The 18,812-nt window shown below is 35.9% G+C and overlaps 1 protein-coding gene across 33 annotated transcripts in view; it reads right to left on the reverse strand.

The window, feature by feature from the left end:
- The window catches only part of HORMAD2 (HORMA domain containing 2), a 76,612-nt gene that overhangs the window by 30,591 nt on the left and 27,209 nt on the right, over window positions 1–18,812 (reverse strand). For 26 of the 33 annotated variants that reach the window (XR_011420704.1, XR_011420699.1, XR_011420698.1 and 23 more), the window contains 2 exons: window positions 15,915–16,066; window positions 15,499–15,752 (listed from right to left, as the gene is read on the reverse strand). Coding sequence is in view for 14 of the 33 variants with exons in the window: in XM_070219788.1 (XP_070075889.1) it covers window positions 15,499–15,752; window positions 15,915–16,066 (406 nt within the window). In the remaining 19 variants the exon portion in view is untranslated. Of the gene's footprint in view, window positions 1–8,911; window positions 9,151–14,733; window positions 15,753–15,914; window positions 16,067–18,812 lie in introns of those variants that run through there. The other 7 variants (XR_011420701.1, XR_011420702.1, XM_070219784.1 and 4 more) reach the window with 2 other exon arrangements.

Here is an 18,812-nt window from a genome sequence, read left to right on the forward strand (position 1 = left end):
GCAAATCCAGCAACATGAAAAACATATACCCCGTGACCAAGTGGGATTTATCCCAGAAATGCAAGCTTGGTTAAATATCTGAGAATCAATTAATGTAATACATCATATCAAAAGTACAAAAAACAAAAATTACATGGTCATCTCAATAGATGCAGAAAAAGCATTTGACAAAATCCAACAACAACAAAAATACACTCAGGAAACTAGGAATAGCAGAGAACTTATTCCACATGATAAAGGGCATCTACAAAGAAACCATAGTCAACAACATACCTAATGGTGAAAGACTGGATGCTTTCCCCCTAAGATGAGGAACAATACAAGGATGTCCACTCTCCTCACTTCTATTCAACATTGTAATGGAATTTCTAGCCAAGGCAATTAGATAAGAAAAAGAAATAAAAAGCATAAAGATAAGAAAAGAAGAAGTAAAAGTGTATCTGTGTGCAGATGACATGATCTTCTATATAGAAAATTGTAAGGAATCCACTAAAAAGCTATTAGAACAAGTTTAGCAAGTATATTAGTCAGCATTCTCCAGAAAAACAGAACAAATAGGATGTGTATATATAAAGAGAGTAAGAGAGAGAAAGAGATTTATTATAAGGAATTGGCTCACATGATTATGGAGTCTGGCAAGTCCAAAATCTGTCATGTGGGCCAGCAGTCTCGAGACTCTGGAGAACTGATGAAGCAGTTGCAGACTGAAGGCCAGCAGGCTGTAGACCCGGGAGAGCCTATAGTACACACGAAATCTAGGGGCAATCTGCTGGAGAATTCCCTCTTGCTTAGGGAGGCTGGTCTTTTTCTTCTATTCAGGCCTTCAACTGATTGGATGAGGCTGACACATTATGGAGGGCAATCTGCTTTACTCAAAGTTCACCTATTTAAACATTAATCTCATCAAAAAACACCCTCCAAACACCCTTGACACATAAAATGAACCATCAGAGCAAGCTTGCATGATACAAAATCAATATACAAAATTCAATGCATTTCTACATATTTGCAGTGAACAATTCAAAAATGAAATTAAAAAAAAATTCATTCACAATAACACCAAAAGAATATAATGCTTAGGAATAAATGTAACAAAACAAGTGCAAAACTTAGACTGTGAAAACTACAAAACACTGCTGAAAGAAATTAAAGAAATCTAAATAAATGGAAAAATGTCCCACGTTCATGCATCAAAAGGCTTATACTATTAAGAAATTAATAATCCCCAAATTTACCTACAAATTCAATGCAATTCCTATATGAATCCCAGCTGACTTATCTGTAGAAATTGACAAACCGATTCTAAAATTTAAATGGAATTGCAAAAGACTCAGAATAGCCAAAACAAGCTTGAAAAAGAACAAAGTAGAAGGACTCATACTTGATTTCAGAATTTACTACAAAACAACAGTGATCAAGACAGTGGGATACCAGCATAAGGACAGACATACAGACTAATGGAACAGAATTGACAGTCCAGAAATAAAATCATGTGTCTATAGTCAACTGATTTTTGACAAGAGCACTAGGACCATTTCAGGGGGAAAGAATAGTCTTTAAACAAATGGTGTAGAGATGCCCACATGCAAAGGAATTATGTCAGTCCTTACCTCACCATATACAGGCATATCTCATTTTATTGAGCTTCACTTTATTGCGCTTTGCAGATATTGTGTTTTTTATAAGACCCTCCAGCAGCAAAAAGATTACAACTTGCTGAAGGCTCGGATGATGGTTAGGATTTTTTAGCAATAAAGCATTTTTTAATTAAGTACGTACATTGGTTTTTTTAGACATAATGCTATTGCACACTTAATAGAATACAGTATAAACATAAGTATTATATGCAGAGAAACCAGAAAATTTGTGACTCACTTTATTGCAATATCAGCTTTATTGCTGATTTTTTAAAATTTATTTGCCACTGTCTGAATCAAACCCACAATATCTCTGAAGTATGCCTGTGTAATAATTAACTCAAAATGGATGAAAGATCTAAACGTAAGAGCTAAAACTATAAAACTCCTTGAAGAAAACCAAGGGGTAAATCTTAATGACCTTGAATTTGGCAAAGGATTCTTAGATGTGACACCCCCAAAAAAAGCATAAGTGACAAAAGAAAAAATGGATAATTTGGACTTGATCAAAATTAAAAACTATTTGTGCTTCAAAGGACACCATCAAGGGGCTGGCCCAGTGGCACTGTGGTTAAATGTGCACGTTATGCTTCGGTGGCCCAGGGTTTGCCAGTTTGGATCCTAGGCACAGACATGGCACTGCTTGGCAAGCCATGCTGTGGTAGGCATCCCACATGTAAAGTAGAGGAAGATGGGCATGGATGTTAGCTCAGGGCCAGTCTTCGTCAGCAAAAAGAGGAGCATTGGCAGATGTTAGCTCAGGGCTGATCTTCCTCAAAAAAAAAAAAAAAAAAAAAGGACACCATCAAGAAAGTAAAAAGACAACCCATAGATGGGAGAAGATACTTGCAAATAATACATCTGATAAGGGGTTGTGCCCAGAAAATATAAAGAACTCTTATACCTCAACAATAAAAAGACAAAACAACCTAATTTTAAAATGGGCAAAAGATCTGAATAAACATTTCTGCAAGGAAGATATATAAATGGATAATAAGCACATGAAAACATGCTTGACATCAAATTAGACAAATGCAAATCAAAACCACAATGAGATACCACTTACTTCATACCCAGTTAGGACGGATAGAAGCAAAAAGTGAAATTATAACAAGTGTCAGTGAAAATGTGGAGAAAACTGGAACTCTCATACACTGCTAGCAGGAATGTAAAATGGTGCAGCCACTTTAGAAGACAGTTTTGGAGTTCTTCAAATGATTAAACAGAGTTACCATATGACCCAGCAATGCCACTTCTAGGCATACACCTGAGAGAATTGAAAACAGGTGTTCAAAAAGAACTTGTACACAAATATTTATAATAGCACTACTGATAGCAGCCAAAAGATGTAAATAACCCAAATGTCCATCACTGATGAATGGATAAACAATAAGTGGTACAGTCATGCATCACTTAATGATGGGGATATGCTCTGAGAAATGCATTGTCAGGCAATTTCATTGTTGTGCGAACGTCATCGAGTGTACTTACACAAACCTAGATGGTATAGCCTACTATACATCTAGGCTATATGGTACTAATCTTTTGGGACCAATGTCATATATGCAGTCCATCATTGACCAAAACATCGTTATACGGTGCATGACTGTACATCCATATAATGGTATATTATTCAGCCATAAAAAGGAAGGAAGTACTGATACATACCATAACATGGATGAACCTTGAAAACATAATGCTCAGTGAAAGAAGCCAGGCACAAAAGACAACATGTTTGACTCCATTTATATGAAATATTCAGAACAGGCAAATCTATAGAGGCAGAAGATAGATTAATAGTTGCTTAGGCCTTGGGGGAGAAGGGGAATGGGGAAATAAAGAGATGGCAGCTAAAGGGTATGGGGTTTCTTTTTGAGGTGATGAAAATGTTCTAGGATTGTCTGTGGTGATGGTTGCACAACTCCGTGAAGATACTAAAGACCATTGAACTGTATATTTTAAATGGGCGAATTGTATGGTATATGAATTATATCTCAATAAAGCTGCTAAAGAAAGAAAAAATGTTGTATGTAGTCTTTTAATTCTGGCTTCTTTCACTTAGCATAAGGAATTTGCAAATGATCCATGTTGTTGCATCTATCAGTAATTCATTCCTTTTTATTTTAAGTTTATCCATTCCCACACTAAGGAGTATTTGGGTTGTTTCTAGTTTTGGGAGATTACAAATAAAGCCACAATAAACATTTGTATATATGTTTTTGTGTAAACATAGGTTATCATTGCTCTTTGTATAATAGCTGTTTTAAAGTCCTTATCTGCTAATTTTATCACTGCTGACATTTCTGGGTCTGCTTCTGCTGATTGATTTTACTTGGTTATGGATCAATTTTCCTGCTGCTTTACATGTCAATAAACTTTTATTGGATTCTATACAATAAAAATTTTACCTAATTGAGTGTTTAGATTTTATCTTCCTCTAAAAAGTGTTGAATTTTGTTTTGGCAGGCAGATAAGCTCGACCCTTTCAAGGCTTGTTTTTAAGCTGTTACAGTTAAGAATGGAGGCCTTCACTAAATGGTTGGTTTAGCCCTAATGCTAAGGTGTAACCTTTCTGCAGTTTCTACCAAATGTTCTGAGTGTTCAGCAAGGTGTCTCTGTGATGAGAGGTCTAGGATTGTTTAACTTACAGTTTTCCAACAGTTTTCTTTGTCTAACCATGTGGAATTTCAACCCACAGCTGAGAAACTGAATATTCAACCAAAGACTCAGGGGACCCCTATGCTGATTTCTGGAGCTCTTTCTCTCTATAGATCTCTCTCTTCTGACACTCTGTTCCCAACTGCCTCAGCTTCCTCAGACTCCAGTCTCTGTTTCTTCAACCCAGCAAGACTGCCATGTTCTGCTTAGGTTCCGCCTCCCTGTGACTGTGGTCCAGAAACTACCTCCTGACAGAAAGTCAGGGCAATTTTAAGGCTCATCTTGTTTTTCTTCTCTCTGGGATCACAGTTCTGCACTTCCTGCCGTCTTAATGTCTGAAAACAGTGGCTTCACATATTTCGCCCAGTTTCCTAGTTGTTTACAGCAGGAAAGCAAGTCTGTTACATTATTCCTTCATGACTAAAAGTGGAATTTTATCTTTCCATAGGGTTTTTGCTTTCTTGTGGGATTTTTCACATCCTCTCACATTCTACATGAATGAATGTAACATTTAATCAATTGTGTATGAGCTTTGGAGCCAGAGAGACCTGGGTTCAAATACTGATTCTGATGCTTTCTAGTTGGGCAACCTTGGACATGACACTTAATGTCCATGAACTTCTATTTCTTCAGCTATAAAATGTTATGCAAAGTTGATGTGGGGATTAATTGAAGTTGTGTAGATAAAGTACTTTGTAGGCACTTGATAAATGATGATGATTGTTATTATTTATATAACAGCCATTTGTTTATGTTTCATTTCTCCTAAGTAATTTTGAATCGGGGATTTGGCCCATTTATCTTTGTGTACACTATCTTTGTACAGGGACTCAAGCATGACAGACATCAATATAAATTTGTTGAGTGAATAAATGTTGATAACTTACAGTTGATTAGATTATTTTAAACTTTCTTAACAATGAGCTTTGTGTAGACTTGTTTCAAGGTCAAAATAATGCCATTAGCTACAACGTTTCTGTTGGTTCTGAATTTGGTTATCAAAGCAGGAAGAGCCCTCCATCACGCAGGAAGAAGCAAATTTGAGGTGGTGGCTGCATAAATGATATATGTACTTTTGTTTCTAGCTTTTCTTTACCACTATCTGAAGGTCTGGGCTTCTAAAGTCTTAGATCTCAATTTTGAGATTCTAATATAAATGCTAAAAGAATTACTCTCCCTACACTGCCTGGATCTGTTTCAAACCATAATCTCATCTGTTTACCAACAGAAAATTTAGCTTCAAATGGAAAACTAGAAGAACATATAACAAGTATTAGAAAAATTGGCCAACTGAATACAATTCTAGATAAACATTGTCATTATATTTTTCCAATGTGTAATTGACTAAATCTCAACAAAGTCTTCATTTTGGAAAAAAAAAAGCCTAATTTAAGTAGAACCTAATATTACACTGGTTTTAATATAATGATAACATTGTATTATTTCAGACTATTACGGACATATTTTTTTTTTTTAATGAAACAGACATTCTCAGTCTTACTCCTTTTTTCTTTTTTTAACAAAACATTTCCTCTAATGCTAGGATTTAATAGTAACGTCCGAAGTGTTCCTACCTAAGATTACTCACTATGTTCAACTTTTCTTCTGCTATAATACATATCAATATAATCCTTTTTTCTTTATGTAAGTGAAACATACACAGATCATCGGTGTGGCTCTTCCCACTCACAACAGGAAATAATTCTCTGATATGTTATAGAATGATTCACATAAAAAAAGAAATGACTTATAAGACTGATGGGAAAGTCAACCAACTTTCATTCCTCTTTGTATGATTAACAGAGGATAACAATTACATTCTGTAATGCAAAACAGAAAAATTAATTGAAAAAAATTTCCTATTTGACAAAAAGAAACTTTGTGAAAAAAAAAACAAAACTATAGCCCCATGAGAAAGAGAGAATGATGTGTGGTTTTTAAGTCTGAATATTTTCTGTAGATAACGCACCTCCTCCAACGTTTTTAATAATCAACCCTACTTCCAAGAATCTAAGATATTCTTGCCAACATTGTATGAAACAAGGCATATATGCTTCATGAGATGTGATGCTATGAAAATTATCAGACTATACCCCAATATGCAAAACTTCAGTTCTGAGTTTAGTGGGAGAAAATAGGTTCTGAATGAAAAGGCTCTTGTTTTAATCCACTGGCTGGAATACAAAGCAATTCTAAAGAATTCAGAAAATATCCTTCTAGTCCACACCTAAATGGTACCATTTACTTTGGCACCAATGTACTTTATATTCTAATTTCTCAAGAACAAATCATTTGTACTTTGATCAAATGTGTTAGCACAAAAGAGTGAGAAATGGACTTCACACACACAAAAATGTATCCAGGTAAGCCATATATTGTTATATATGTATTCTTTTGTGGAATTCATCAAAATTTTAGAAAAAAGACCTCAAAATATTTTTTAAATTGAAATAAGACACAAAAATCCATGGAAAATGCAAACCATTTCTTTACTACACTTGGAAAATAGTAGAATACCTAGTGCGAATGTTTGGACATATGCTTAAAAAGCAAATCATTCATTGTAACTAGATCAAATGATAAACTATTGAATTGGTTCTTTAGAAATACTTGTGACTCATAATAAAACAATATTCTCTGCCTTTAACTCATCCTCAAAAAACAATTTGCATGAATTATTTATGCTTCAGTTAAATTAATCTGTTACAGATGAGAAAAATATACCATTCTGGGTCAAGATTCCTGGGTACAAAGCAAAAGACTAGAAAAAAATCTATATAGAGTATCTAGCAACTCTTTCTAACATGGAGGTACAGAGACTCATAAGGATCTCAGAAAATTAGAAAATTACAGCATAAGGAGCTCTACCTAAGAAATTGATAAAAATATTAATTTCCAAAGAGCTGTAGCTTAACAAACTCTCTAAAGTAGTCTTGGGCAACATTAGCCCTCCATCTTTTTATAGCTGTCTGTAAATGTCAGTAATTATTAGAGTCTTGTAAGGAGCCTGGGTTAACTACCTCTATTAGAAGGAAGTACTTTTGCCTCAGCATTTAAACTTAGCATAAAATTTAAATAAGATTCTACATCCAATGATGAGAACATGAGTTGATTGTTACCATATAGGTGAGTTCTTTAAAGAAGCCTGTCCAGGAGTCTCTCTAGCGTATGCGTCTACTGCAATCTGTCCAGTTGACTACAACAGAGAAAACTGCCCAACTTCCCAGTGTACCGTGAGTGCCATTGTGTCTGTGTGGCCTTACTAGCTAGATCTTAAGCCCAAACTACCCCTGTTAGGAATGAATACCTGTCCTGAAGGTGTTGCAGAGGCAGGTAAAATGATAAGGACACATTTAGGATAGGGTTTTTCAGACAGTTCTACATAACCCTATTTTGTCCTGGGATTCTTTGGTCTCTTACTTGGGTTCCGTGTCCTATTTTCCAAGTGGAGTTAGGTTTTAAGAGTTCTTATAATTTAAGAATTTTTAAATTTCAAGTTTGGGGGCTGGCCCCATGGCCGAGTGGTTAAGTTTGTGCGCTCCACTTCGGCGGCCCAAGGTTTCACTGGTTCGGATCCTGGACGTGGACGTGGCACCGCTCATCAAGCCATGCTGAGGTGGCATCACACATGCTACAACTAGAAGGACCCACAACTAAAAATACACAACTATGTACCGGGGGGCTTTGGGGAGATAAAGGAAAAAAAAATTTCAAGTTTGTGCGCTTTTATCATTTCTGAATCTCTTGCCAGATTACAATCTCACTTCTGCATTGTTCCTCAGATCTTAAGGATCATACTAGAAAATAAACAGTACAAATATTGAACAATTTCGACTACTGGTAGAATTCTTTTTATATTTGTCTTTCTGCAATCGAGATAAGGAATAACCTGAAAAAGAAAATTGTATTAAAATTTGTTTTCAATCTTACAATAGCCTCATAACAAGAAGAATATGTTAAACCACTACTACGATCACTGGTGAAAAGGCAGTATAAGCTGTTTGATCAAGATTTTGTAAACTTTCTGTTCTAATAGAAAAATTTTATGATTTAAAAAAGTTTAAAAAAATTTTTGAGCTAGAGGTTACCAAAAGTAGAGATTTCAGCAAAGTCATGTAGGATACAGGGACAGGTGTAGAAAGTTCAGTACTTAAATTCCAAGTCATAGAGACAGAAGTTCTGATGTTACCATACTGTACTTTCCAACTTGCCTGGAATGTCCTCCTCCTTAACCTCTGCCAATCAAAATATGATTCGTCCATAAAATCACCAACCCAATGAAACCTTCCCACACAGTGCCGATTTATCCTTACTTCTGTATCCTAAGAGCCCAGGCTTTGGAGTCCAACTGCCTTGATTTGAATCCTGGCCCTGCTACTTATTCACTGTGTATGTCACCTTGGGCTAATTTCTCTAAGTCTCAGTTTCCTCATTTGTAAAGTCAGGATAATTATAGTATCTACCTCATAAAGTAGCTGGGAAGATTAAAAGTGATAGTACTTGTAAATCCGTGAGAACAATGTGCAATACTGTTAGTTAATATTATTTCTCTCATTCATACACTCTCCAATATTATGTGTTATTATAGTATATAGGTATAGTCTCTTCAGCCAGAGTTCTCAAACGTAGAAACTTTATTTTATGTCTTTGTTTTCTTCACAATGCTTAGCAGGGCATTATGCTCTCAATAGGAATTCAAAAAACATCCCAGGGGCCAGCACAGTTGTGTAGTAGTTAGGTTTGCATGCTCCACTTCAGCAGCACAGGGTTTATGGGTTCGGATCCCAGGCGTGGACCTACACACCGCTCATCAAGCCACACTGTGGCGGCATCCCACATACAAAGTAGAGGAAGACTGGCACAGATGTTGGCTCAGCAACAATCTTCCTCAAGCAAAAAGAGGAAGATTGGCAACAGATGTTAGCTCAGGGCCAATCTTCCTCACACACACACACAAAAAAAAACCAACAACAACACCCCAGAGAATCTTAGCATGGAAGGGAATCTCAGAGGTCAATCTAGTTCAACCTTCCCCCTAAATGGTGATTTTCTTTTGCAACACCCTAGAGACAATCACCTCTACTGTATCTTGAACACAGTATACATCTATACTTGAACACAGCTGATGACAAGGAGTTTGTCCTTCTCGGGACAGCCAGATTGATGAAGTAGTTGTCATTGTTAGAAAATGCATCCTGAGGAGGTGAAGAAGTTGGCAGCTTCTGGAAAATGATTTGGTAATACTCATTCGAGAGCTATACAAATTTTCAGGCTTCTGTAAACTTCAGTTCTGATACTATATCCTTAGGAAACAAGGAAAAATTCTATCATACATATAAAGGTATTTATTATGCTATTTATAATAGCAAAATCAGGAATTAACCTAAATGTTTAAAAGTAGGGAAACAGGGGCCAGCCCAGTGGTGTAGTAGTTAAGTTCGTATGCTCCACTTCAGCGGCCAGGGATTAGTGGGTTTGGATCCTGGGTGTGGACCTACACACCGCTTATCAAGCCATGCTGTGGCAGCATCCCACATATAAAAAAATAGAGGAAGATTGGCACAGATGTTAGCTCAGCAACAATCTTCCTCAAGCAAAAAAGAGGAGGATTGGCAATAGATGTTAGTTCAGGGCCAATCTTCTTCATCCAACAAGATAAAAATAAAAATCAATGTAGGGAAATGGTAGAGTAAGAACCTAAATGAAACAAAAGGTCATTAAAATTAAAAATATGAAGATTAAGGTGGGACATATTTATAAGAGTAATGTTAAGTATAAAGGTAAAACAAATTTATATATACACCATGATTAAAACCGTATAAATATATATATCTGTGGAAAAAGAGTGGAGGGGATAGAATATATAAAAATAAAAACAGTATTGATAGGATGATAGGACAGTTGGAATATTTGCCTTGCTTTTTAAATTACTTTAATGTCATTATAATATTGCTTTAAAATTTTTAAGAGAAAGTTCTTCTTTCTATTGAGCCAAAATTGACCTCTGGGTTCCCCTACGCCACAACCCCCCACCACACACACGCTGTAATTTTCATTTATTGGTTCTCATTCTTCCCTTTGAAATTACACAAAATAAATCAACTTGAAATACTTAAAAATGATCACCACAGTTTTAGTACCCTCACTCCCTGGGACTATGGAAGACAGATAAGAGAGGCAATGCTGACATCAGGGAGACAGTTAGGAAACTCAGCTGTCATTCACAAATAGAGCAATGATGGCGGCCTAAATCAGCACAGTGGCAATAGGGCCAGACTTGAGAAAAATTTCAAAGGCAAAACAGACAGAAATGACAACCAAAAGGATATGAGAAATAAGAAGAACATAGGAGTTGAACACATTCCTGGTCAGGCTGTTTGGTAAAGTGATGGTGCAACACCAAGATAAGGAACCAGGGAGGAGGAAGAGCATGTTGGGTCAGAAGTTGAAATTCCATTTGGATATGTTGAATTCAAGGTACTTGTAGGACACAAGTCTGTATCTCAATGGAAAGGTCAATTTGGAGTCAAGGAGACGAAATCCAAACTAGACAAACAGAAGAAGGCAGAGATAAAAGCAAAACATGAACAAAATAGAAAAGAAACAAACCAAAAAAAGCAATAAAAGCGATAAGCACAACCAAAAGATGACTTTGAAAAGAGTAATAAAAAATACTGATTTTTGGCAAATATAACCAAGAAAAACAAATGGGGCACAAAAAACAGCACCAGATATGAAAACAGGGAAATAACTACAGAAGCAGAAGAGATTTTTAATATTATAAGAGACCTCCATGAATAATTTCATACTAAAATATATGAATACCTGAAGGTGGGGGAGAGAAAGGTCAGGTATTTATATTTTTTGGTATGGAGTTATTCATGAAGGTCTTTTATAATTTTAAAACTCTCTTCTGTTTCTGTAGTTATTTCCTCTTTTTAGAGAAACATAGAGCATGTCTCTGTAAACTTTACAGCAGATAAAAATTTTTAAATAAAAACTGCGAAATATAGCTGAAAATATTGATAAATTGGACTATATTAAAACTAATATAATTAATACTCTGTTCATCACAACACACCTTTAAGAGAGTAAAAGGCAACTCATAAAGTCGAAGAGATATTCACAATACAGTACATGTATCTGACAAAGGACTTATACGTAGAATATATATGCAGAACTCCTACAAATCAATAAGAATGAAAGACAACGCAATAGACCCCAATAGAAAAAAAATGACAAATGACTTGAAAAGACACTTCACAAAAGAGGATATCCAACATGGCCAATAAATATATGAAAAGGTGCTCATCTTCATTAGTCATCAGGGAAATGTAAATTAAAACCACAATGATATACCACTGCATACCCACCAGAATGGCTGAAATTAAAAAGATGGAAAATGCCAAGTGTTGGTGAGGATGTGGAGCAACCACAACTCTCATACATTGCTGATGGGCGTGTAAATTGGCACAATCACTTTGGAAATTGTTTTGTAGTATCTATTAAAGCTAAATGTACACATATCTTCTGATCTAACAATTCTACTCCTAGCAGTTCTATTCCCACTAGAAATGCGTACATATTTCACTAAAAAATATGTTCAGAATGTTCAGACCAGTACTATTCATAATAGTCAAAAATAAGAAATTTCCCAAATGCCTATTAACAATAGATGGATAAATAGTGAGAATGGTCCACAACAACATGCAAGAATATGGATAAATATCACAACATAGTGCTGAGTGGGAAAATGGTTCATACTTTATGATTCTGCATCTATAAAATAAACAAGAGGAACTAATCAATACTAACAGAAGTGAGGATAGAGATATTCTTGTTGAGTAGGACACTAACTGCAAAGTAAGACCGGGTTTTCTGGGAGCTGGTAGTAGTTTGTTTCTTGATCTGGGTGCTGATTTCACATGTTTATTCAGTAGGGCTGGAACAAGGGTGAGACACACAAGATATCTAGGGAGCAAAATTTAAAGAGGCACTCACTCTCACCTTGCTTCCCTCACTCTTCTTCCAGCCTGGTGTTCAGTTTGTGTATATTTATTGAGTCGTATCATTATGACGTATATATTTTTCTGCATGTATATTATACTTGGATTAAAAAATTTGCTAAAGGGGTCTTGTCTACCTTACACCACAAATAAAAATAAACTCCAAGTGGAATAAAAACCTAAATGTAAAAAGAAAAACCTTTAAACTTTCAGAATAAATATAGGAGAATATTATAAATGACCTCAGGTAAAGAAGGTTTTCTTAAGAATATCCAAAAGCACATATTAGAGAAAAATATTTGACTACATTAAAATTAAGAACTTTTCTTTAGGAAAAGGCATCTTAAAGAAATTGAAAAGACAAGCCACAAACCTAAGAAAAACTACTGCAACAAAGACAAATGAAAAAGAATTATTATTTAGAACATTTTTTTTAAGATTGGCACCTGAGCTAACATCTGTTGCCAATCTTTTCCTTTTTCTTCTTCTCCCCAAAGCCCCCCAGTACAAAGTTGTATATTCTAATTGTGAGTGCTTCTGGTTGTGCTATATGGGACGCTGCCTCAGCAGGGCCTGATGAGCTGTGCCATGTCCGAAGCAGAGCGCACAAACTTAACCACTCCACCATGGGGCTGGCCCCTAGAACATATTTTTTAAATCAATGAGGAAAAGATAAATAATCAAATAGGAAAATGCAAGAAAGACTTGAACAGGTACTTTATATATAAGAAAACCAGAATGGCCAATACACAAAAAAAGATGCTCAAATTCACTAATAGTCAGGGAAATGCAAATTAAAATCATGAGGTATTATCATTTCACATCCAACAGATAGGCAGATAACATAAACTCAGATAATATTAAGTGTCGACAAGAATGTAGGGCACTTTTCTCCACTATCGGTGAAGTATAAATTGGTACAATCACTTTGGAAAACAGTTTTGCATTACTTAATAAAGTTGAAAATGTTCAAGCCCTCAAACTTTTTAGTATATTCCCTAGAGACACTCTTGCATATGTGTACCAAGAGTGTGTACATGAACGTTTATAATGATTGAAAAGAAAGAATATCTGTCAAGAGGAGAATATTCTACAGCAGTGAAAATGAATGAACAACCACAGACAAATGGATAAATCACATTTTTGATGGTCAAGCAAAAGAAGTAAATCATAGAAGACTACCTAGAGTATGATTACATTTATATAAAAATTTTAAACAAGCAGATATACTCATAGATCATAAAACTATAAAGAAGAGTAAGGGAAGGGTTATCATGGAAGTTAAGAGAGTGGTTATCTTTGGAGGAGAAGAAGGGGGTGCAATGAGAGAGAGGCACATGGTGGCTTCTAAGGTAGTGACAATGTTCTACTTCTTAGCCTGAATGGAGGGTATATGGATGTTCTCATTATTCTTAAAACTGTACATACTACTTCTATATACTCTGCTGTATGCATATTTCATAAAATAATTTTTAAAATAAAATAATTTTTAAAAGCAATAAAGGGTTCTACATATGTACATACATGTACGAATACGTGTATGAATGTTTGTGTGTGTGTATTCCATGAAGGAAAGCAACAGAATTCTTAGTGGGAAAATGTAAGCACTTCACTAGACTTACTAAATTCTCTTATACAATTGGTTAGCTGAGAGAGGAACTTGAATTGACTGAGTTTACCACAAAATTCCAATCTTTGTATATTGTTCCTACTAAATGTGTGCTTGGAAAGTGTTATCACGTCTTCTTTAACCTATCCATTGAATTATTCATTCTCAAGTTGTCCTGCTTTCATTTCAGTTAGTAAAAGAGAAATAATTTCTTAATTTTAAAAGATAAAATTTTAGTTCAAATATGCTCATTCTCTTCTTAACGTCTATTCTTTTAAAATCAATCTATGTTAGCTATGTCTTCCTTGAGCGGAATCAGAAGAAAGTTGCATCAAAATCTAAAGCCATTATCACACGTGACATTGTGAAAATACTTACTAAAAATGAAAAAAAATCATGTTGTTTATTTGGTTTATATTATTTACATTAAGGGAAGTAAGACTTCTTTTCAATGTATGAAACATAACACAGAGTTAAAGAATCCGAAGGAATCTTTAAAAGTTACCTACTGCAGTCATCTATGTTTAAGTAGGACTCAAACTATCTTAAGAGAATATATTAGCATCCTAATCTTAAAAATAGCTCCTGAAAAGATTTTATAGCATCCCTTCCCAGTCTGAAAATTCTTTATGTTTAACTCAGAACCCTTTTAATACAGTGTTGGCATACAGTAAACTTTATTATCCAGACAACGGGGTGTAGATTTTTTTTTGAGGAAGATTAGCCCTGAGCTAACTGCTGCCAATCTTCCTCTTTTTACTGAGGAAGACTGGCCCTGAGCTAACATCCGTGCCCATCTTCCTCTACATTCTATGTGGGATGCCTGCCACAGCATGGCTTGCACAGCGGTGCCATGTCCACACCTGGGATCTGATCCAGCGAACCCCTGGCCGCCAAAGCGGAATGTACGCGCTTAACCGCTGTGCCACCGGGCCGGCCCCTAGGGTGTGGATTTACCTAGGGCACAGCAGAGCCCCAGCAAGTACTCAACTCCAAGTCTCTACTGGAGGAAGTAGAAAGGTAAAGGGCTCAGAGCCCTGCTTGTTTGGCTCCAGTGGCTCCAACTCCAGCCCCATGACTTTCCCCAGGGACCCAGCCCCAAAGCTTGTCTCTTTTCACAAAACCGAGAGTTGGCTATCGTTTTGTTTTCACTTTGACTTGAGTTTATCCATAACTTTTTTCTGCCTAAACCCCCTTCCACCCAATTACCTCAGTAATCAAGAATTTATATATACTTCGGGTGAGTATGAGTAAACACCTAGAATATTTTTTAAACCCTAAAAATGTTACTTATTAAATGAAAGAAAGAAAATCCCAAATTTTCTAAATTCATGGATACCTTTGAGAAAAGAAGTATATTAGAAAGTCTTTTTCTTCCCCAGTCAAGGAGAATTTCATCTAACAAAGTCTTGAAGACTGTACTTTTTTACAATAAAGACTCCTTGAGGTCAGGGACTGATTTTGTTTCAGTTTTTACAACTGGTACACTCTATTGGACCTTGTTACTGTGATATGACCTGTGTAGGAATTGAAAAATGTCATCTGTGTTTAACCGAGGCAAGGGAGGATTGCTAGAGCTTTGCCTTACATGATTGTTGCATTCTTCTTCTTCCTCGTCACAGTCTAGACCCTGATGGGCAATTTCGGTAGTGCTGTTCTCCTGAAAGAGATTGTTCTCCAAATCAGACACTCTGGTGGCCTCGGTTGTGACTTTTACTTTCATGCTATGGAAGCCAGTGGAGACCAATCCCACTTGCAGGTTTACGGGCTCTCCCTCGAACAGCAGGAAGTGTGAGTTTACCCCTTCTTTAAAACCAGGGGGTTGGTAATCATGTGGGGTCACTGCAAAATGAAAAGGGAAGAAAACTCAGTTTCAACAGAACAAGTTGGATTAATCTTTCATGTGTAGCAACAGACATCTCTTCCCGATGCTTGCAAAATCCTTCAATTTAGATAAAATATTACTTCAACTCTTAAGGAATTTGACTAGAGGTCTCCACCTACCCGCATTATAGTAGTGGAGTTTCATAGTAAGTATAACATCATTAGGAAGGGGTCCAAGGTTCTGCATCAGTATATACAATTTACGGATCAGTAGAACACTGGCTTTCTTAATATCTTCACTGCTTGTCCCACTTTCGAAGCTTGTACTACTGCTATAACCACATAGAAAAACAGCATACTTTTCAATCATACACAATACTGAAAATCTATTTCAAAAAGAACTTTTTACTATATGACCAAATAAATATAAACTAAAGAGCAGGACACTCTTGAGACTACTTTTAGAATGTAAATTAAAGGAGTGATTGTACTTTCTGTAGTGTATATACAAATGATTTCTTAAGCAGCAAGTTCTCTTAAGTCATTTTAAATATGAACCGATTTTTAAAATTTTTGATTTACAAATAACTGCATGCCATAATAGTGAGAACAATGGATTTGGAATTAGGAGACATGATATCTAATATTGGCTCTGCTGCTAACTAGTTGAATGACCTTGGTCAAGTCATTTAGACACTCTAGGTCAGTTAGCTCATTTGTGAAAGAAGCTTACCCACATTTCTACATCTCTCCAAGTATAAAATCAATCATCAGCTCTAGGCCTTTCTACCACCTGGTTATCTCTCAGAGGCATCCCCTCCTTACTCTTAAATGGATTACAACAATGGCCATCTATTCTTCCTGCTTTTCTTCTTATCCACACTGCAAAACATTCTCCATACCACTGCCAAAATAACATTCCTAATAGGAAAATCTGCTCATGTCACTCTCTTGCTTAAAATTCTTCTATTATGTCCATTACCTTTCAATCAAATTCAAGATTAGTGTGTTAACAATGCCTTTCACAACCAGCTGCACCCTCACCTCCACCTTCATCTGTAACTACTACCCAGTTTGCTGTTGCCGATGTGTATTTGCATATGCTGTTCACTTTGCTTGGATTGTGCTTTTCCCACTTTTCTTCCTGACTCTTCCAAATTTATCCTTGAATACCTAGCTCATGTGTCACCTCTTCAAAGAGGTCTTCCCTGATAATCACTATATCTCACCCCTGTTTATAACTGTTTGTACATCCCCCTCTTGACTATGAGTGGCTATTTCTTTCATCTCCACAGTACTAAGTTTGGTGCCTAGTAACAGTTAAGTACTCAATAAATATTTGTTGAATTAATGAATGAATAAACAAGTTGGACTAAATTACCTTCAAATTCTAAATACTTTTTATTTCTCTCCAAAACTTCCTTCCCAAATAGGTCTCACATTTGAGTAGTTTCTAGGAAGTACATGACTGCAATATATTTACACAATGACTTTCACATAGTAAGCATCAATACTGAAAAATAATCTTAAGTAATTGAACTACTGAAGGCAGTATAAAGTCATAAAACAAACATTTTAAGTAAATACATTTGATCTTTAAATTTTGAACAACTTAAACTTTTGTCTACCAGGATTTAACTAATTTGAAATAGGTAACCAGAGTGAAGGGCTATAGCCATGTAGCTCATGGGATCCTTCAGCATACATCATATTCATAAAATCGTATTCATGTAAAATCATATTCAAGACTACTTTACACTCTTTTAAAAGGGAAATTACCTTTACTATAGAAGAGGTGATAAGGAAATTTTGTATGAACAATCATTTGAACAAATGCCTACCTTTGCTTCCTAGGAAATTAGTAATATGCATTACCTTCTTTCCTCCTTGGTAGCTGAAAGATTTGGCCATTTCTGTTTTACTGCTTACCTCTTGGCATATATGTCTTCATAACAAAAGAGACTCATCTGGTTGTCAGTAGGACTTATATTTGAATTTTAGAGAGTAAAAGGCAACTGTTTTATGTGAAATATGTGTAAAAAGGGCTTCACAATCTGTAAAGTGCTATTCAAATGTTAGCTAATGATGGTTATTTTAATTCTCATTCCTAGAACTTACTTCCCCTTCATATCCTAGTGCTGTCTGTAAGTTTTAACTCAAACAAGAGTATAATTAAGGAAGTAAATCTTGGAGAGAAATCCTCAAACTTGCAGTAAATAATGAGACAGAGCTAACAGTACAGAAAATTGAGAATTAAGCCAGGTTTCTCTTCGGTCATTCCTTTTAGGGAAACTCATCCCCCTGATGTGGAGCCCTCTACTACCCAGGGCTTTTCACCACCATCCGCCCCCTCTACTTCTATTCCATCTCCTCAGCAATACTTAGCTCTATCTGAATCCAAAAGCTACTGGGAAGGGAATAAATGTTGCTCCTCAATAAAACATCTCTATCTGCACTAAAGACCTTCTGAAGCAAATGTCCTTGTCTTTGCTATTTAACCCATTAATATATCTCAAACTTGGAATTTTAGACTTGATAGGAAAATGCAGTGCTTTCCAGTCTTTTCCATACAGGGACATGTAGAAAATCATATTTGTATAATTTTAGTAAGCAGATGAGAACGTTTGTTTCTATAGGAAAATAGTTCAGGGGTTTCATCTACCACGGGCCCGGTCTGGCTACATTGAGGGCAGATAGGATCAATATCTTGGCATAGCAATTGAGAAACTTTGGGTGAGCGGCTAGACAGAGTCTTAAGGAGTTATTCAATCAACCCATGAAGACAGTCTCATTAATATAATTTCGACTGCTGTGCCTCCCACCAACCACCACTGCCTCCAAGGACCACCACCATCACCACCACCACTACTAGGTACCATCTGTCAAGTGTCTATTATGTGCCAGGCATGGGCAAAGCTTTATGTATACATTATATTTTAATAATCACAGCAACTATGTGAAGTAGATATTACTAACTCCATTGTGCAGATGAGAATACTAATATTTAGGGAAGTTGATAATCTGTCCCAAGCTATATAATCAGGAATAGTCAGAGCTGGGGCTCCAAGCCAGATCTTT

Source organism: Equus caballus, chromosome 8, assembly GCF_041296265.1.
Source record: "Equus caballus isolate H_3958 breed thoroughbred chromosome 8, TB-T2T, whole genome shotgun sequence".
In the NCBI taxonomy this organism is placed as follows: domain Eukaryota; kingdom Metazoa; phylum Chordata; class Mammalia; order Perissodactyla; family Equidae; genus Equus; species Equus caballus.